Below are 21,760 nucleotides of genomic sequence, written 5' to 3'. Positions count from 1 at the left end.
CAGGAAAATGAATAGCATGAGTGGATGAGGTGATAATGTTGTATGTTCTGGTTCCGTCATACCTGTCGGACGATTAAAGTGCCTTCTTTGGAAGGAGTCATGGCAGGCTCACTCTCAACATCATCATGGACAATCATAGTTTTTACAGATTCCGTTTCTCCATTACTCAGATTTAATGATGACCTATATATTGACATTTAAAGAAAATATATAGAAAGTTTTCAAATCCATTTTGACAAGAGCGCTCTGAAACAGTGTGGAGGCTTATAAGAGTCCTACATAGCTCTGGCATCCTCGGGGCCCGAGGTGGATTCATCTGCTCCTTCTTGTTCCATGTCATCATCCTCTTCATCTGTGGTACCAGAATCCTCACTGGATGAAGAATAGTCTGTTACTTTATGAAGAGGTCGCACATCTTCCACAGCACGAAGTTCCTTAGCCAAAGCAGTCAGATCCTTTTCAGAAAACACAAATAAGGCAATATGTTGTAAAGAAAGCATAACACACAAATCTGAATAATAAACAGTCTTACATTATAATTCTGTATAACTCCTTGGCAAAATGTGCTGTACATATTTGGCGTTGCCGCCAAAGTGTTAGTGCAATCTTTTGTATATTTACAGCACAGTGACGACGCGGACTCAGGAGAGGAGCCCAGGCCATCTGTAGTGGTTTTAGCTGTGAACTACAGCTTAAACCCTGCTCCAACGGCTGGGATCAGAAGTAGCGTCAATCCTTCCCTTTTTGTACTTCGTTCCCATGGTCAATAGCAACCACAGCTCCCTCTGTCACCACATATGCATCCCCATTGCGAGATCGCAGGGTGCCGATAGGTTGCTATGTCAGCCAGGGGCCTAACAGTCTGCCATTTATGGAAGCTTCATAGGCTGCCTGTCAGAAATATTGCAGTGTATTACATGAACGATATATCGGAGGATCGCACGCCTTCATGTCCCTTACTGAATGTAAGAAGAAAAAAAATTTGGGGGGGGGGGGGAGGGGCTGGGGGGGAAAGTAAAAAATCAATTAATTGCATTTTTTTCCCCCTCACAAATTCGCTTCTTATTGTGACAAAAACATTGGCATCACCACATTTGTAATGGCCCGTACTATAAAACTAATGCATTGCTAATAATAATTTATATTTTTTTCATATACCGGTAGCTCTAACATACTCAGAAGCACTTTACAATTCAGAGGGAACATGTACAGACAATCAAACATTACATGGTGATAAAACTAATTAAACAAAATCAATGAGGAAATACTGGTGACTAAATGTAAAAAGTCCTTATTTTGTACAATGGTCCAAAAAAAAGTGTAGTACACAAAGCAGCATGAGCCAGTCATGATTACAATCAGGCTACATTCACACGAGCTTATCAGATTTACACACGTGTAATGAATCTATATAATATATGAGTTTCCCTTTTTGAATTGAATTACTGAAATAAATTAACTTTTTGAAGATATTCTAATTCATTGAGAAGGACTAGTATAGTAGATACGGAAGTAAAGGAAAGGAGTTAGATATGGAATGTGATAGGCCTGTCTAAAAATATGTTTTTTTTCAGGGCATACTTAAAATGGTGGATGTTGGGAATTAATCGAAGGCCCTGTTCACACTGAGTTTGACACGGACAGGGAAACCGGGGCAAAAACTGGCCGAAGTTGCCTCCCATTGTTTTCAATGGGAGGTGGAGGCGTTATTTTCTCGCGAGCATAAAAAAAACGATTGCAAGAAGAAGCGACATGTCCTATCTTGAGGCGGTTTCCGTCTCAAAACCCAATTGAAATCAATGGGAAGAGAGAGAAAAAAGCTGCGAACAGCCGACGCGTTTTATCTCAAAAACCGCTTGCGATTTTCCCCTTTGCCTGTTGAACAGGTAAAAAAAAACACGTAAAAGAAATTGCATCAAAAAAAGCCTGTGGTGCAAAACCGCTTAAAAAAACCGGAACTGATTTTTCCAGGCATAATGTTCTGCCTGCAAAAAACTCTCTGTGAACATAGCCTACATATCCGGGGTAGCGCATTCCAGAGTACTGGTGCAGCACGAGATAAAACTTGGACACAAAAGTGGAAGGTTTGGATTATGGAGGATGTTCGTCTTCGATCGGATCATTGGCAGAACGTAAGACACGAATAGGGTGGTAGACAAGACAGGAGAAATAAGAAGGTGCAGCACTGTGATGAGCTGTGTGGGTTTGAGTAATAAGGCCTCATGCACACTTCCTTCACCGTTTTATCGGACGTTTTTGACAGGTCCCTGTGCCCGTTTTGTTATACGTGTGGTTTCCATGTGCACTCCGTGTTTCCGTTCCCGAATGCCGAGCATGGTACTATCCAGGGTGCTGAAAAAGCATGGTTGTTCAACGCTAGTAACTGTACAGGGTGCTGAAAGAGTTAATGGGCTGCAATGATCGGCGGTGACTCTTTTAGCACCCTAGACAGTGACTAGCGCTCAAGAATGACCATGTTCGACACTCGCAAAATACAATTCTAATGAAATGAAAAAAATCAGTTCATACTTACCCGGAACTCTCTGGCTGGGGATTCCACTCCTACAGAAAAAGCAGAGCGCTCTGGTCGGGGATTCTGCTGATAGACGAGGCCTCTGACTTCACTGTCCATATATGTGACAGTGAAGTCAGGAGCTAATCCGGGAGAGGAATCCCCAGCCAAAGTGCTGGCAATGCTTTGGCTGGGGATTCCACTCCGAGAGGGAGCCCCAATGAAGATCACTATAGGGGGATATGTGTGGCAGTACCGACAGAGGGCACTGTGGCACTATGTCATTCTTGTGTCTGCCAAACGCTGCCAATTGAGCAGCCAGACTGCATTTAGCAGCACTTATACTGGAAAACTGGATTGTTAAAATAAGCACGTGGAGTTAGGGTTGTCACAATACCAGAATTGGTCTGCCCATATATGGTATGTCCCTCAATCCCGTCACAGAGAAGCGTCACAGGGATTTCCTGGGACGCAATCCAAGGGGCATCCCCCCATCTCATTTACCCCTTGAATTCTGAGGTCAGCTATAATCGCAGCATTACAGGGAGTATCGGCAGAGGTGAGAGGTTTCTCTGATCTCCACCGATAGATTGGGGCAGCGGCTGTGTAATACAGTTTATTGCCCCGCTCCTGACAACAAGTGCACGCGGACAGCATGAGGTGATGCGGCCGGCGCTGCACTAGTGAGCGCAGGCACTGAATACAGAACATGGGGATGTTTTGCAGTGCCTCCGCCATGTTCGGTCTTCAGTGCCGCTACTCATTAGTGCAGCGCTGGTCGCATCACATAATGCTGACCGCGCGCACTTTTTGTCAGGACTCCAGAGCGGGGCAATGGTTGTATTACACAGCCACAATCCCACTCTCATATATTCATGTGTTACAATGCTAAGATGTGCGGCCGCACAGCTTCGTATCGAAATACATGAAATAACTGTATCTAACCGTTTGAGGGTGCAAGGTATAGAGACAGTATCGAAGTTTCGATGCATCGTGCATCCCTACGTGGAGTAAACTCTAAAATGTCTGGTAAGTTTAAACCTAGCGGTATTATAGTAATGTAGTATTGTTATAGTCATGTAGTATTAGTAATGTAGTATTATTATAGTACTGTAGTATTGTAATAGTAATGTAGTATTGTAATAGTATTATAGTACTGTAGTATTGTTATAGTAATGTAGCATTAGTAATGTAGTATTAGTACTGTAGTATTGTAATAGTAATGTAGTAATATAGTATTGTTATAATAAATTAATTCAATAATTTAGTATAGTCTCAAATTTGAAACTAAAGCAGTCCGTCAACTTCACATTTTTTTTTTATGTGCGGCCCATTTACCCAGCCGAGTTTGAGACCCCTGAGTTAGAGTAACCAAGCGGAGAATCCGAGCAACATTAAGTTTTGGTTGTTTTCACAGTAAGAAAAAGGCGCATTCTGGAGATCTTTTTGAGGTGAAGGCAACAGGAGCGTGCAAGTGCTTGAATATAAGGCGTAAAGGAAGGATCAAACATAACCCCAAGACAGTGGGTGTGCTGCCTAGGAGTTATGTTAGCACCACACACAAAGGTCACACGGCCGTAGCCCTAATCCCTGCCGCAGTCAGTCGTCCGCATTTGCGGGCCGTGCGCCCATTATAAAGTATGGGAGAACAATCCGTAAAATAAAAAAAGGACATGTCCTATTTTTTACGGTAGTTTTCTACGGCCTGGACACCTTCCCATAAATAGTAATTCAGCCATAGAAATGAATGGGTCCGTAATCAGGGATTAAATCTACAGTTGTGTGTACGGGGCCTAAGGCCTCATGCACACAACTCCATTGGTTTTGTTGTCTAAAAAGCCATGGCCATCGGACCGCAAAAATCCCTTGTTGTGCATCCGTGTGCCATCACGACTCAGAGATCCCCAACAATTCACCAGTATTGTTGAATCCGCAAAATCAGACCGTAAAATTATATTTCTTGAATTTTTGCAGACCCCGCACTGATCCATGTAAACCACAGTCGTGTGCATGGTTCCATAGTAAAGAATAATACGCATTTTAGCTACAATAATGTGAATCACGGCTCAAAGGCACGTTCGTGTGAATGAGGCCTATTGCTCTGGTCACATCTGCGTTTGGTATTTCCATTGCTCTGCTCCGTCATAGTAGCAGAGCAATGAAAATAAATATCAGACACCAGTACCGTTGCTCCACGGGCACCACCGGCAGCCGACAGAACCCATTGACTTTAATGGGATCCGTCGGAGTGCCCGTGGATTTACTGGAAACCATAGCACAGCATGCTGCGCTATTGTTTCCAGTAATTTTGGCCAGATCTGAAATGGAGGCCCCAAACGGAGCCTCCAACGTAGATGTGAACAAGGCCTAGGATGGAGACAACAGGTTTAGGTCGGTCAGTATATGGTGGGAACACAAGGAGCTCAGTTTGAGAACGATTCGATTTCAGATATAGAGGGGATATGATGTAAGAGACAGCGGACACAGAATCACTGGTGTTTTGTTTTAGAGCAGGGGTGATGTCACAGGAAGAGGTATGTAAATTGGGTGTCATTAGGGTAGAGATTGTACTGGAAGCCAATTCTGCTGACAGTTTGCCCAAGATGGGCTGTGTAGAGAGAAAAAGAGAAGCGGACCTAGGACTAATCCCCGAGGAACATTAGTGGAACGTTAAATCAATGGCAAGAGAGCAATATTTATGCCACACAGGGAAAGATGTAAAAAAAAAAAAAACCAGAATAAATAATTTATGTCACCTTGCCGCCCAAACATTTTTAAGAAATCGCTTGAAGAAAAAAGGGCTATGGCTTTCAGAATATGGCGACCCAAAAAACACATTTTTTTATTTTAAAGGTGCAGATTTACTAGGGTGTCGGAGTCAAGAATTTTTTAAAAAATGCACCAAATTTTGGCACATTTTATTTTAGACTAATTTAAGAACAGATGTTTGCACCTCACTAGGTACTTTTGAAAAGTATGTAGAAAAGGGTGTGACTTAGCAGGAAGGGGCATGGCTTAACATGCACCAAAGGAGTTGGTATAAGGAAAAGAAAAGTGTTTAGCAAGATGTGCCAAATGTGTCATACGTTTGGGCCTTTCATCGGAGGTATACGTCGTGGGTCTTCCTCACGTATACCTCCGATGGAAGTCCTAAATGTGATGAGAATGGAGTATGTTAATGGGTTATGAGTATTCAGACAGCTTTCCCTAAAGGGTTAAATGAAATGTTCAGATTTGCTCAATTTTTGCAATAAATTAGTGTGTGCCAATCTCGGATATGTAGGATCTTTGTGTGGGTAGTAGTTGTTTTTTACTTTTTCTTATCCTTATATTTTAAGAGTGGATTAAAGTCCGCAGTCATTGGATATAGGTTCTTGTTTAGACCACTGAGAATATATCATTGGTCAGAGAATATGGATTAAGTTTCTATACGGTCATTATAAAAGTTTTTTACTATGTAAGGTATATTTTAGCAATATACGTGCCAATATCAAATATGGCTACGGCTGGCTCACGGACTCTGTGCGCATGCAGTCATCAGTGACGTCGCTCCAAGTGCACCATCTGAGTTGGTGTTGTGCTTCTGCGCAGTACAGACTTCCGGACGCATCATTGCTGGGGTACCGACCGGCCTCTCGCATGCGCAATAGTAAAGCATAAGGTGAGATAGTAGTAATGCAAATGAATCCCTAATTAGATGAACGATTGAAACTCCTACCACACATTAATTCAGAATCTCCTGACGAAGCCAGGTGAAAAACGCGTGTTTGGGTGCTGGTCAGTGTGAAGGCAGTTAATATGGCATATGGTGGGTGAGGTAAAATTTGGACATGGATTTGCTTCTGTCTAGCTATAATGATACATTTTGGTATACTTTATAGATATTATATTTGACAGCTGGTATGATATATTTCTTGTATCTAGAAATTATGGTATCACCACCACTTCTGTACTGCCTTATGTAAACATGCGGTTCTTCCTTGCGTGCCATTTTTTGCATAATGTGTTTTATTGGGTGTTTTTAAATGGTTTGTACAACTATGTGTTAAATTAATAAAATATTTATATTTTTTGCAACATTGATTAATTGTGCTTATTGTATAGCATCTAGGGAAATCATATTGGTTTTCGAGATGTGAATGGGGCCTTAGACTTATCTTATGATTGAATGTGTCCAAGAAAAAAATATATTATCAATAATGCTTTCCATTGGAAACACTGGTGATAGCCCTCAAGCAGAACTGAATTTGTCAATTACAACCACTACAAAATAAAAGTAATGCTCATTTACAATGCATTTGGAAAGTCTTCAGACCCTTTCTATTTTTTTCACATTTTGTTATATAGAGTCCTTGTGCTAAAAAAAAATATCCAGTTTTTCCCCATCATTCTGCACTAAATTACCCTATAATGACAAAGTGAAAACCGAATGTTTGTAATTTATTGAAAACAAAAAATAAAATATTGCATTGACATAAGTATTCAGACCCTTTACTCAGTACTTAGTTGAAGTACCTTTGGCAGGGATAACAGCCTCCAGTCTTCTTGGGTATGATGCCACAAGGTTTTCACATGGATTTGGGGATTTTCTGCCATTCTTCTCTGCAGATCCCCTCAAGCTCTCACAGTTTGGATGGGGACCGTCGGTGGACAGCAATTTTTAGATCTCTCCAGAGATGTTTGATTGGATTAAAGTCAGGACTCTGGCTGGGCCACTCCTGTGTTGTCTTGGCTGTGTGCTTAGGGTCCTGGTCTTGTTGGAAGGAGAACCTTCAGCCCAATCTGAGGTCCAGAGTACTCTGGATCAGGTTTTCAATAAGAATATCTCTGTACTTAGTTCCATTTATCTTTCCCTCAACCCTGACCAGTCTCCCTGTCCCAGCCGCTGAAAAACACCCCACAGCATGATGCTATAATTTTTGCAAACTCTAGATGGGCTTTCATGTGTCTTTTACGGAGGAAAGGCTTCTTTGTGGCCACTCTACAGCAGTCTACCAAACTGGGCTTTATGGCAGTGATGGTTGACCTCATGGAAGTTTCTCTCATCTGCACACCGGATCTCTGGAGCTCAGCCAGAGTGACCATTGGGTTCTTGGTCACCTCTCTTACCAAGGCCCTTCTCCCCCAATTACTTAGTTTGGTGGGGTGGCCAGCTCTAGGAGGAGTCCTGGTTGTTGCAAACTTGTTCCACTATAGAGGCCACTGTGCTCTTAGGAATTTTCTGTGCAGAATTTTTTTCTACCCTTCTCCAGATCGGTACCTCCACACAATCCTGTCTCTGAGCTCTACAGGCGGTTATTTTCTCCTCATGGCTTGGTTTTTGGTCTGGTGTGCAATGTCAGCTGTGAGACCTTATATGGACAGGGGTGTGTCTTTCAAAATCATGTCCAATCAAATGAATTTACCACAGGTGGACTCCAATCAAGGTGTGGAAACATTTCAAAGATGATCTGGAGAAATGTGAGGCCCCAAGAGCTAAATTTCAAGTGTCAAAGCAAAAGGTCTGAATACTCGAAATTAGCAAAGGGTCTGAAATTTGAGTTTAACATTACTAATAAATTAGCAAAAATTTATAAAACTCGGTTTTCACTTTGTCATTATGTAGTACGGTATGCAGAATGATAGTGAAAACTACTTGTTTGTTTTTTTTAGTTTAGCACAAAGCCTCAACATAAAATGTGAAAAAATTTAAAGTGTCTGAAGATCTAAACACTGCCAGCAGCATAAAGGCTACCAACACTCCCCTGCTAGATATGCCTTATGCACACGACTGTATTCAGTCCGTGACATATGGACCGCATGTCGGACGCATTTCCCAGACCGACCACAGTTCAGGGATCCAGGCTCCTAGCATCACTTATGTAGGACGCTCCCGCGGGGACAGTATTCCCACAGGGAGGCAGGGACACCTAGCGTCAAACATAACTATGATGCTAGGAGCTTGGCTCCCTGAACGGTGTTCTGTCCGGAAAATGCGGCAGACATGCAGTCCGTATATCACGGACTGAACATGGTTGTGTACATGAGGCATTAGTAGTACTTTTTTTTGTTTGCAATTTAGAAGGTGGCTTGAACGACCGATCGTCTGCCCAAGTTCTCTTTCCATGACGATCTATCACCTGTTTATTGTGCAGCATGCAATTTACTAGCAGATTAAAAATACAATACTGTATTAATCATTACATTCTACTTACCACTTCTCCCTGGAAAAGCCCATTCAGATTAACGTGCAATAAAAGATTAATAGGAAAGACAAAATGGGAGACAAAAAGTTAGTGATAACAAACACAAACATGTTTTGAAATGAACTACTACGCAAGCATCCACACCTGTATGAATAAAAACAAAAAATGTAATTTGTTTAGGCCTTATTTAGGCGAACAGTTGTCAAATCAGCCGTGAAAAACGTCTGTTTTTCACCCGGGCGGGACCTGATTCCACAGACCCCTCAGACTTGAGTCTATTGAGGGATCCGTGAAAACTGGCAAAAAATGGACATGTCCTATTTTTAAACTGGCTGTTCACACAGTCCGTTAAAAAATAAAAATAAAAAGTGGCCATGTGAATAGCCCCATAGAAGTACATTCATTTTAACGCAGCCCCGTGATGGCCGTTAAAAAACGTGTCATGCGGCCGATTATCCTGTTCATGTGAATAAGGCCTTAGCTGAATTTTTCTATAAATGGAACAATTGGTGCAATTTTGGAATAATAGCATTAAAAATAATAGTATCAAGCATATTTATCAAGTCCCCTTCCACTTTATACATTTTCCAAAACAGAGTGCAGTACTACATGAATCAACAAGAGATTAAAATATAAGCAGAGTCTTGGAAAGGTTAGAATTGGAAAGTCTTAAGCTGGCAATACACATGAGATAGTGGTCAGCCAAAATCTACACGCAAGTGTTTTTCCTAATTCTAGGCCATCAATTGGTTACATTCTAGCATCTACCAACAGATAGCATGTTGAAAAAAATAATTATCTGCCATATTGGATTTTTTGGGTCAGTAGGCGGTCACAAGTTTTAGTACAGGTTATGTGGCAGCATCTGACAGATTTTGCGCGTGCACGGTCATACACATTTCTAAAGCTATTGGCTAAAAGTGTTAACAGCCGGAATCCATCTCATATTTACGACCTTTACGATCAGATTTATGACCTGCCTTGACTCTGGACTTAATATAACACAAGTGGATCAACACTGTTGCTCGGTGGTCCAAAGTCCTGTTTTCAGATGAAAGTAAATTTTGCATTTCATTTGGAAATCAAGGTCCCAGAGTCTGGAGGAAGAGTGGAGAGGCGGCAATCCAAGTTGTTTGCTGTTCAGTGTGAAGTTTCCACAGTCAGTGATGGTTTGGGGGCCATGTCATCTGCTGGTGTTGGTCCTCTGTGTTATATCAAGTCCAGAGTCAGCGCAGCCGTCTAGCATGAAATTTTAGAGCACTTCATGCTTCCCTCTGCTGACAAGCTTTATGGAGATGCTGGTTTCATTTTCCAGCAGGACTTGGCACCTGCCCACACTGCCAAATGTACCAATACCTGGTTTATTAACCACAGTATCACTGTGCTTGATTGACCAGCAAACTCGCCTAACCTAAACCCTATATATACTGTACATACTTTTCAGTAGGCCAACATTTTGGTATTACAAATAATTTTTGAAATTGGGCTTATGAAATATTCTAATTTTCTGAGACACTAAATTTTGAGTTTTCATTAACGGTTAGCCATAATCTTTAAAGAGGCTCTGTCACCAGATTCTCAAATCCCTATCTCCTATTGCATGTGATCGGTGCTGCAATGTAGAGAACAGTAAAGTTTTTTTGTTTTTTTAAAAACTTTCATTTTTGCCCAAGTTATGAGCTATTTTATATATATGCAAATGAGCTTTGAAATGGACAACTGGGCGTTTTTTTTCCGTTATGTCCAACTGGTCGTGTATTGTGTTTTTAACTGGGCGTGTTTACGTGTATGACGCTGACCAGTCAGCGTCATACACTCATCTCCATTGATTTACACAGCAGCGATGAGCAGCCACAGAGATTAACATCCAGCCTGGACATCATGTGTATTCAGAATCCTGACACTTCTGACTTTTTTCTTTGAGATTTCCAGCAAGGGAAACAAAATCTCGTTTACCTCCGTAATCTCGCGAGATTATGTGTGGCTTGCGGGAATCTCACAGAAAAGATTCAGAAGTGTCAGGATTCTGAATACACATGATGTCCAGGCTGGATGTTAATCTCTGCGGCTGCTCATCGCTGCTGTGTAAATCAATGGAGATGAGTGTATGACGCTGACTGGTCATTGATTGGTCAGAGTCATACACGTAAACACGCCCAGTTAAAAACACAATACACGCCCAGTTGAACATAACGAAAAAAAAAACACCCAATTGTCCATTTCAAAGCTCATTTGCATATATATATATATATATATATATATATATAAATAAAATAGCTCATAACTTGGCCAAAAATTAACGTTTTAAAAAAAACAAAAAACGATACTGCAATAGGAGATAGGGATTTGAGAATCTGGCGACAGAGCCTCTTTAAGATTAAAAGAAAAAAAATGTTGGAAATAAATCACTGTGTAATGAATCTACAGTATATAATATATATGTTTCACTTTTTGAATTGAATTACTGAAATAATCTTTTTGATGATATTCTAATTCATTGAGAAGGACTAGTATAGTGCCAACCTATTTTGAACGGTTTATTCACATCAGTCCCTAATGAGGGCTCAGAATCTACTCTCCCTATCTCAAACACACAAGGGCCAATTTCATAGGAACCAATTAACCTGTCTGTATGTTCTCCCCGTGTTTGTATGGGTTTCCTCTCACACTCCAAAAACATTCTGACTACATGCAGATGTTGCCCTTTGTTGGACCACAGTGCTGCAAGGCAAAAGGGCTAACCACTGAGCAACCATGCTGACCCATCCATTTCCATGTGCATAACATCATAATGGATCCTCGACCCTATGCAGATGTATATGAATACTGTTCTAATTTTTAATTTACACTATGAAAATCTGACAGTCAGTTGCTACCTAAAATAGGTTTTGCAAATGCATATGACTTTGGCAAGCCACATTTCAAAAAAAAGTTTCCTGTACAAGTTCAAGCCTAGCATTGTAAGAAGTTTGCTATGAAACGTATGGAATCTGTCTGCAACGTTATCAGGTAAAGGTCAGTCTTTTACTCCTGGAACATTTGCCTCCATTTACATACATATATACATCGATAGCAAAAAAAACTGCACAAACTACTATTAGCACGCAGGAAAAATAGGTTTGCGTTCTTACAGAGGGCTTAGTTGGTCTTCCAGCTTCTTTCTTCTCATCATGTTTTTTGGCTGTATTTTCGGGACGCTGTGATGGTGACCCTTCTGATTTTGAGGATGCTAGGAGGGAAGGAAACCTCAAAATAGTTATTTAAAACATACAAAATTAACCTGGAATATACAGGATACCGATAGGCCTGTGACCCATCTGAAAAAGAGTTATATAGAGCAAAGCAGCATGGAAGTGCTGGAAATATCAGTGACTTGTGAAAATAGCAGAAAAGAAGAAATAGGTTTTACTTCAATTAAACTAGAATCAACAGCTAGGAATCCACCTGACAAATACTGAAACCTACTCACATCTCATGCGGAAGCGTTCTCCAGAACCACTCTGAGATCCTGGATGAGAGCCTGCTTGGGAACCCGAATTACTGGATCCAGAAGAGCTGCCACTGCCTGGTCTGGGCACAAGTTTTTCTACCCTCTCCCAAAGCAACCTGGGCTCAATATTGCTGGTTAAATACAAAACAAGAAGAACAACAATCTACTGAACCAAAGGTAAAATGCATCCGAATTTTAATGTCTTTAACATTTGTAGACATATTATTTTTCATGTAAATATATTGTATATACTGTAGTCTATTGACAAAATACATCAGCAATCTGGCCCAGTCCACACAGTTTGTTGGTGCTGATTTGGATGCGGACATCACGTCTGAAAATTGCTTCCCGTTGATTTCAATGGGAGGCAGAAAAAAAAAAAAGCAGCAATTAATGGGAGGCAGAAAAACCTGCAGCGCTAGTTTCCGAGCATTGTTTGCCCACGGGTGAAAGACGCTGCAAAAAACGGTGTGTGAACTAGGCCTTAGAGTTACTAGACATACCTTGTGGAATTCCTCTGTCCAGTTTGGCTGTTCTGCGGTACATTGCCCTGGAGAGGAGAGTCTCTTCGTGACAACACTGGGGATCTTGATGTTGTCCTTACAGGCACCTTTATATTAAAATCAAATAAGACAAACAAAAGGTAAATTACCAACAATAATTCCAGGTCTCAGTGAATTCAGTTATATAAAAAGTCAATAGATTTGGAATATAAGGGTTACTACTTCCGATTGTACACAATATGAATGCTTGAAATGTTGCTTCAGTTTCTCAGACGAGAGTTGATGACTTGTTAACACGTGAGAAGAGAAGCAACATCATGAGGTTACATGGATAAAAGCAGCAATACATAAAAGTATGTAGTGAAGCTGTATAACGTAACGTAATGTCACAGAAACCTACCATTAGGAACAAAACACTTTGCTTACAAATAGAATGCAGCCTGTGATATTTTAATACATATTTCATGTTGTGGACCAGAAAAATTAAAACCTTTTTACTTCCAGACATTTAACATCAAAGCCCAAAATGTCCAGGCAGCCAACACATGAGATTCAGTTCTAAGGCATCAAAATTGCCTACTGTAGCTAATAAAAAAAGCTACTGATTGATAACAAATTTGATTACAAATAAATAATTGATAATAATGATCACCCCAATCTAACGTGATAGTCAAGAGATAAACCAGTTTACAAACCTGGCAAAACATAGCCCTATGAAAAATGGTCCGCAGTCACTAATCGCAAATTATCCACTGCAGAGGTCACTAGAACACCCACCATTCTGTGCAAATACATCTTAACTTGTGTCATGTGTGGACACATTATAGCCAGGCCCCATACACATACAAACGGCTCATCTTACTAATTACTACATCTTACCCTTGGTGGCACCTCTTCACTGTCTGATCTAGCCCAAACCCTTTGGTTGGGCTCAGGTATGTCAGATTTAGGGTCAGAACTTTGATTTAGAACTTCATTGCGTGGGAGTGGGTGTAAGTCCTGAGAACGAAGATGGTGAGGTGCAAATTTGGGAGAAGGGTCACTGAAGGAATGGGATCGCGAGACAGGGGAAACATTGTTCTTGAGGGCTGCCAGATGAGACCATTGTACCTTACAAGAAAACAAGACATAAAACATTTACATGGTACACGGGCATTACTGACTTTTTTTTTTCATTCCAAAAAAAAAAAGAAGAATTTAAGAAGCCAGACAATGACAAAACAAGACAAAAAGGAGGCTCACTGACACAGCTATAAAGGAAAAATAACAGTATGGAGGAACGGTGAACTGGCAATATGATGAATTAATGTTAATCGGTTACGGAGAAAAAGATTCACGTACAACCTGTCATTAAAAGAGGGAAGTGCCCCAAGGACAAAAGAAAATGGGAACAAATACTTACCTTGAACGATATATACACATTAAGGCCTCATTGACAGTGTACGGCGGAATAAGGTTATGTACCTCAGAGCACCACTGTGAGGCAACATATTCTACTGTAGAAGCAATGTCGTAATACAGCATGCACTGGAACATGCCACACTGATTTTTAGAAAGTTTATTTTCTTCTCATTGAACAGACACACAACAGGTTCAGAGCGTGCCCATAAAATACTATAAGCGCTGTATTCGGGGTCTAGATCCCGACAGACAGCAGTATGCATGAACCTTAAAGAGGCTCTGTCACCACATTATAAGTGCCCTATCTCCTACATAAGGAGATGGGCGCTATAATGTAGGGGACAGCAGTGTTTTTTATTTAAAAAAACTATCTATTTTTACCACTTTATTAGCGATTTTAGATTTATGCTAATGAGTTGCTTAATGCCCAAATGGGCGTATTTTTACTTTAGACCAAGTGGGCGTTGTACAGGGGAGTGTATGACACTGACCAATCCGCCTCATGCACTCCTCTTCATTCATTTAATCAGCACATGGGGATCCTGCTAGATCACAATGTGCTGTCTTATACTAACACATTAACAATACTGAAGTGTTTAGACTGTGAATAGACATTCCACGGGAGGTCTATTCACAATCTCTGCACTTCGTTACTCTGTCTGTGGTAGTTACAGCAGAGGAAGTGTGATCTCGTTGTAACCTGTCATTTACAGCGAGATCATGCTTCCTCTGCTGTAACTACCACAGAAACAGTAACGAAGTGCAGGGATTGTGAGTAGACCTCCCGTGAAATGTCTATTCACTGTCTAAACACTTCAGTATTGTTAATGTGTTAGTATAAGACAGCACATACTGATCTAAAAGGATCCCTATGCGCTGACTAAATGAATGGAGAGTAGTGCATGATGCTGATTGGTCAGCGTCATACACTCCTCTGTACAACGCCCACTTGGTCTAAAGTAAAAACACGCCCACTTGGGCATTAAGCAACTCATTAGCATAAATCTAAAATCGCTAATAAAGAAAGATCGTTTTATTAAATAAAAAGCACTGCTGTCACCTACATTATAGCGCTGATCTCATGTAGGAGATAGGGCACTTATAATGTGGTGACAGAGCCTCTTTAAACCATGAAGGGTAGAAAAAAAAAAATCATTACTGGGGCAAATGACCGCATTATATAGAAAAGTTATATTTTTCCAAATACAGTACAGTAAGGTTTATTGGATACGGATGACAAATATGTTCCATCCAACCTGCCTAATTCTGCAACATCTTTTGAAAGTTGATGAGAACAATTGTCACTAATGCATGATATAATATAATATGAGTGTTGTTTATTACAATTTGCATGTATGGTGAGGTGACATTTTTATTGTACTAGAGCCCAAAAGGGAAAAAAAAAATAATCATATTAATTAAATTCAAGATTAGCTCATCTTTCTTTCTAAATAGACATGTACTACTTTCCTGTTCAGAGTCCATCTGTAAGTATGTCCAAAAACAATAAGGGATCTGCATAGGAGAATAGAAATGTAAAAGAAAAACAACAGCGATCCGTGCCTTAACCCCTTCAGGACCCAGCCACTTTTGGACCAAATGACACACTCATTTTTTAAATCTGACGTGTGTTACTATATGTGGTAATAACTCCGGAATGCTTTTACCTATCCAAGCGATTCTGAGATCGTTTTCTCGTGACATATTGTACTTTAAGATAGTGAAAAAATTTGGTCGATATATTCAATATTTTTGTGTGAAAAACACCAAAATTTAGAGAAAATTTGAAAAAAACTTTCATTTTCTAAATTCAAATGTATCTGCTTGTAAGACAGATAGTTATACCACAAAAAATAGTTACTAGCTAACATCCCCCATATGTCTACTTTAGATTGGCATCATTTTTTGAACATCCTTTTATTTTTCTAGGACGTTACAAAGGCTTATAAGTTTAGCAGCAATTTCTCACATTCAAGAAAATTTCAAAAGCCTATTTTTTTTAGGGACCAGTTCAGTTCTTAAGTGGCTTTGAGGGCCTTATATATTAGGAACCCCCACAAATCACCCCATTTTAGAAACTGCACCCCTTAAAGTATTCAAAACAGCATTTAGAAGGTTTCTTAACCCTTTATGCGTTTCACAGGAATTAAAGCAAAATGGAAGGGACATTTGCAAATTTCATTTTTTTTTGCAGAAATTCCATTATAATCAATTTTTCCTGTAATACTGAAGGTTTTTACCAGAGAAACACAACTGAATATTTATTGCCCTGATTCTGAAGTTTTTAGAAATATCCCACATGTGGCTCGTGTGTGCTAATGGACCGAAACAAAAGCCCCAGAAGCAAAGGAGCACCTAGAGGATTTTTGGGCCTTCCTTTTCTTAAATTATATTTCAGGCACCATGTCAGGTTAGAAGAGGTCTTGTGGTGCAAAAATAAAGGAAACACCCCAAAAAAAGACCCCATTTGGTAAACTACACCCCTTGAGGAATTCATCTAGAGGTGCAGTGAGCATTTTGACCCCCCAGGTATTTCCTAGATTTCATTAGAATTGGGCAGTGAAAATGAAAAATTACATTATTTTCCAATAAGATGTAGCTTTAACACAAAATTTTTCATTTTTTCAACAAATAAATGATGAAAAGCACCCCAACATTTGTAAAGCAACTTCTCTGGAGTACGGAAATACCCAACATGTGGTCATAAACTGCTGTTTGGGCAAGCAGCAGGACTCAGAAGGGAAGGCACGCCATTTAGCTTTTGGAGTACAGATTTTGCTGGTTTGATTTCTCGGCACCATGTCGCATTTGTAAAGCCCCTTAGGTACCAGTACAGTGAAAAAAAAGTGACTCCATTTGGCAAACTACACCCATTGAGGAATTCATCTAGGGGTGTAGTGAGCATTTTGACCCCACAGGTGTGTCATAGATTTTATTAGAAATGGGCAGTGAAAATGAAAAATTACATTATTTTCCAATAAGACGCAGCATTAGTTCAAAATTTTTCATTTTCTCAACAAATAAAGGAGAAAAAGTACCGTAACATTTGTAAAGCAACTTCTTCAGAGTAGGGAAATACCCCACATGTGGTTATAATCTGCTATTAGGACACACAGCAAGGCTCTAAAGGGAAGGAGCGCCATTTAGTATTTGGATTGGAGATTTTACAAGATTTGTTTTTTGACACCATGTTGCATTGCGCTATAGTACCAGTACAGTGGTACCCCCGATAAATGACCCCGTTTTGGAAACTAGATCCCTCAAAAGAATTTATCTAGGGGTGTAATGAGCATTTTGACCGCACAAGTGTTTTGCAAAAATGAGTAAACAATAGATGTTGCAGATTGAAAATTGCTGTTTTCCACAGATATGCCATTTCAGTGCCCAATGTGTTGTGCCCAGCTCGTACGACCGTAGACACACATCCCATAAATTGTTAAGCGGGTTCTCCAGAATACAGTAATACCCCATATGTGGTCACAAATTGCCGTTTGGGCACACTGCCAGGCATAGTTGGACCACCATTTGTCTTTTGAAGCGCAGATTTTGCTTGGTGTTTTAGTGGTATTTTATCTTATAATGTGGGGGCATATGTGAGCTGGGGAGAGTACATCAGGGTATATGTAAGCTGGGCGGAGTACATCAGGGTATATGTAAGCTGGGCGGAGTACATCACGGTATATGTAATCTGTGCGGGGTACATCAGGGTATATGTAAGCTGGGCGGAGTACATCAGGGTATATGTAAGCTGGGCGGAGTACATCAGGGTATATGTAAACTGTGGGTAGTACATCAGGGTATATGTGAGCTGGGCGGAGTACATCAGTGTATATGTAAACTGTGCGGAGTACATCAGGGTATATGTAAGCTGGGCGGAGTACATCAGGGTATATGTAAGCTGGGCGGAGTACATCAGGGTATATGTAAGCTGGGCGGAGTACATCAGGATATATGTAATATGTGCGGAGTACATCAGGGTATATGTAAGCTGTGCGGAGTACATCAGGGTATATGTAAACTGCGCGGAGTACATCAGGGTATATGTAATATGTGTGGGGTCCAGCAAATGATGATGTGGGGTATTTAGTGAAATTCTACTGGACCTAAAAAGGAGTCTGGGCCGTCATTTAGCATCATTGCGTTTTGAGAGTCATAACGTGTTATTTTTCCGGTGACGGAGCTGTGTGAGGGCTTGTTTTTTGTGGAACGAGCTGTAATTTTTATTGGTTCCATTTTGGGGGACATGTGATTTTTTTAGCACTATTTATTCCATTTTTGGGAGATGAGGAAACCAAAAAACAGCAATTCTAGCACGTTTTTTTTTAAATTTTTTACAGTGTTCACCGTGCAGTATAAACAACATGTTAACTTTATTCTGCGGGGCAATACGATTACAGCGACACCAAATTTATATCGTTTTTTTTACATTTCACTATGTTCCCACAATAAAAATACTCTTTTCTAAAAAAAATCATGTTTTAGTGTCGCCATTTTCTGACAGCCATAACTTTTTTATTTTTTAGTTGATATCGCTGCGGGACGGCTTGTTTTATGCGTGACGTACTGTAGTTTCTATTGGTACAATTTTGCGTCACATGCAACTTTTTGATCACTTTTTATTAAATTCTTTTTGAGACAAGATGACCAAAAAATAAAATGCTGTCATAGTTTTTTTATTAAAAATTTTTATGGTGTTCACCGTGCGGTAAATATAATGTGATATTTTTATAGATCAGGCCGTTCCGAACGCGGCGATACCTATTATGTATAGTTTTTTTTCATGTTTTCATTTTTTTTCTAATAATAAAGGAGTTGATCAGGGAAACAGGGCAAGTGTTGTTTTTATTTATTTATTAACTTTTATTTATTTATCTTTACATTTTTCACTTTTTCTTTTACACTGACCTGGGGACTTGAAGATCTGGTCTTCTGATCCCCGCTACGATGCACTGCACTGCACTACTCAGTGTGCAGGTTCTTTATGTGCTACCTCATACCAAATTAGTGTAGAACATCTGAGCCACAAAATTTCCTGCTGCCATTTTAAGCTATAATTAAGTCCTTAGCAGAAAGCAAGTGCCAGTACTTGTCACATGATGCTTTTCAGCCAATCACAAAGTAAAGTAAGGGTGCCCGTAAATAAGGAAAGTAGTCCAAAGACGTTGATATTAGCAGGATCAGCCAACTATTTAATGTGTAGGGATATCAGTGAAAAGAAGGATTGAGCATGTTCGATTTCCAGAGGCGTCTGGCAGAGGCCAATTCCCCTCTCCCCATTGAAAACACATGTATGTGCATGTGAATGGGGGAATTGGGAGAAATAGCTCTAAAAAAAATAAAAAATAAAAAAAATAAATAGTGTGCGTGCAGCTTAAGGCTGCTTACTTGTTGCCCCTATTAGCTAAGAACGAACAAGACAAACAAAGACACTTCCTATCTGCTGTGGATTCAACCAGAATTGACACTAGCAGCAGTACATGACTCACATGTAAAGAGAAAAATCTCTATAGACTACCAACTATTATCATACCTGAGGCTCCACTGGCCTATGCATGGCAGGCTGAGCAGCCTCGGAATTCCCATTGGAAAATGACTCCGATCTTGAAGGCACTAATGGCTCCAACACTCTCCCTGTTTGCTTTGACTGGGCTTCAGGAGAGCTTTGGGTAGTTTTTCTAAGGCGTTCTTCTGCCTGTACCAGAAGCAAGACATACAAAACACGTCAAATAGAGCAATTGCTTTCTAGGAGAGACAATATTTCTACAAAACTTCTAAGATTATTATATTATTCTTCTTCAACACTGTACAGGATTGATATATTTGACGCATTCTGACAGACAAGATAAAAAGGCCACGATAGCGGTGATGTTTTATAAAACAGGCCAGCAGCAAGCTAAAATTTCAACTTTGCATAAAGAAAGCGACAATTTTCCTTTAAAGGCTACAACACAAATCACCAAAATTGAAAATGGGTGAAAAAATTTGCTTATATTTACTGCTCATCCTCGGAACCCTACATTATCAGCATTGCTGTCTGCAAGACAGGCGATCCAAAAAGAGGGAGGGATTGTTTAAAATATTTAACATGATGTAAATATCCGAATATTGATAAAGGCACAAAAAAGGTAAAATATCTAAAACATATCTATACAGATGCAATCAAATGCAAGGTCCAGGGATGGCTTTACCTCTCGCACACGTTCAGCCTGATCATAGTGGGGTTTAGGTTCTGGGGTGTGATAACTTTGCTTGACTCTTTCTGGTTGTTGCATTTGGGGTTGTTGAGGCGCTGGCTGCTGTGGTGGTTGTGGCTGCGGTTGCTGCCGGTGATCATGTTGTAAAGACATAAGATATGCTTGTTCTTGCTGCAGTTGACGTTGTAGTCGCTCTGCCTGTCGGTGTTCCTCCATTTCTCGCCATCTGTATTCCTGAAATCAAAGGTCACAGTATATAAAATTGTTGCACCAAACATGTAACATAATACACTAAATAGCGCTCCATTTCTGCACCAGACGTGAAATATAATTTTAAGTATATGGTAGGTACTTATAGCTTTTAGAGCTTTCTTTTTATTACAAAGAAGAAAATATAAACTTGCACCGTCTCACTATGACAACAAATTTACACCTAACACAGACAGCATTTTCATGAAAATGTTCATAGATTGCAATCTATTGTTTCACCAGGAACCAACACCAATAGTTGTTAAAAAAACAAAAACGTATCTATGATACATTAGAACATGTCCACCAAACAGACATTTACGTAAAAAGTTTTTACATTAGAAAATCCACAAACTATTAGGGTGTTGTACGTGGCAGTCATGTAAGTTCCAGAAGTCATATTGGAAGTGATGTGAAGAATAAAGTCAAGTCAGCTTCAGAGATCTCATTTTTATATGTGACCTATAACTTTAGTTTAAAGTCTGTTTTATTACAATGGGTTATAGATGGGTTCTACATTTCCAAAAAGGGAACAAAAAAAGGCCGTATAAATTTTTTTAAAATATTTTGCCAATAATGAAAAAGACATACAAAATAAATATATACCATATCAAATATAAATTTCTTAAGAAAAATTTGTTACTGACAAATGAATATTTGCTAAGGAAAAAAAAAAAATCGACCAACAAGGATTTGCACTTTTTTTGCATTCGCAAGAATGGGACATTCTGTGTCTGGAAATTGCAGCAGTAGTAGGGGAAAAATGCTTTTGCTGACCATTAATAACTGCAGCTGCTGGGTACCATATACAAAAAAAGTGTATGCACATCAACAAAGCCTGCTGAACTCATTCAAACCTATAAGCACCTTAGGATACGTAAAAGTCATAACCGATTTGGGGCTTCTACGTAAAAAATCCACAATATTAGTAAGCCTTTTTTCACATCTGCGTCGAGACTGTTCATGGGTTCTGTCAATGGTTTCCGTTTGGACTAACTATTGCTTCCGGAAAAACGACGGATCCGGTGCACAACAGAGAAAACGGAAACCATGCGCACTGGATCCGTCACAATTGAAATCAATGGTGATGCAAACAGAAACCTATGGTTTCCGTTTGGATTCTGTTCATGGGTTCCACTGACTGAAATGTCCGAGGGAACCCACGAATGGAGTCCCAACGCAGATGTGAATGAAGCCAAACTTCAAAAACGTTCACCTGTAGGATG

General features: G+C 39.9%; 1 protein-coding gene across 4 annotated transcripts in view; it reads right to left on the bottom strand.

Annotated features, from left to right (window-relative positions):
• The window catches only part of MAP4K4 (mitogen-activated protein kinase kinase kinase kinase 4), a 174,769-nt gene that overhangs the window by 19,516 nt on the left and 133,493 nt on the right, over positions 1 to 21,760 (bottom strand). For 2 of the 4 annotated variants that reach the window (XM_075852694.1, XM_075852695.1), the window contains exons 15-23: positions 20,280 to 20,519; positions 19,622 to 19,783; positions 13,570 to 13,800; positions 12,691 to 12,797; positions 12,167 to 12,318; positions 11,829 to 11,926; positions 8,707 to 8,715; positions 280 to 455; positions 63 to 183 (exon numbers count right to left, since the gene is read on the bottom strand). In XM_075852694.1, coding sequence (XP_075708809.1) covers positions 63 to 183; positions 280 to 455; positions 8,707 to 8,715; positions 11,829 to 11,926; positions 12,167 to 12,318; positions 12,691 to 12,797; positions 13,570 to 13,800; positions 19,622 to 19,783; positions 20,280 to 20,519 — 1,296 coding nt within the window. The remainder of the gene's footprint in view (positions 1 to 62; positions 184 to 279; positions 456 to 8,706; positions 8,716 to 11,828; positions 11,927 to 12,166; positions 12,319 to 12,690; positions 12,798 to 13,569; positions 13,801 to 19,621; positions 19,784 to 20,279; positions 20,520 to 21,760) is intronic. The other 2 variants (XM_075852696.1, XM_075852699.1) reach the window with 1 other exon arrangement.

Source organism: Rhinoderma darwinii, chromosome 2 (assembly GCF_050947455.1).
Source record: "Rhinoderma darwinii isolate aRhiDar2 chromosome 2, aRhiDar2.hap1, whole genome shotgun sequence".
Lineage (NCBI taxonomy): Eukaryota > Metazoa > Chordata > Amphibia > Anura > Rhinodermatidae > Rhinoderma > Rhinoderma darwinii.
This window is presented reverse-complemented; position numbering and strand designations above follow the sequence as displayed.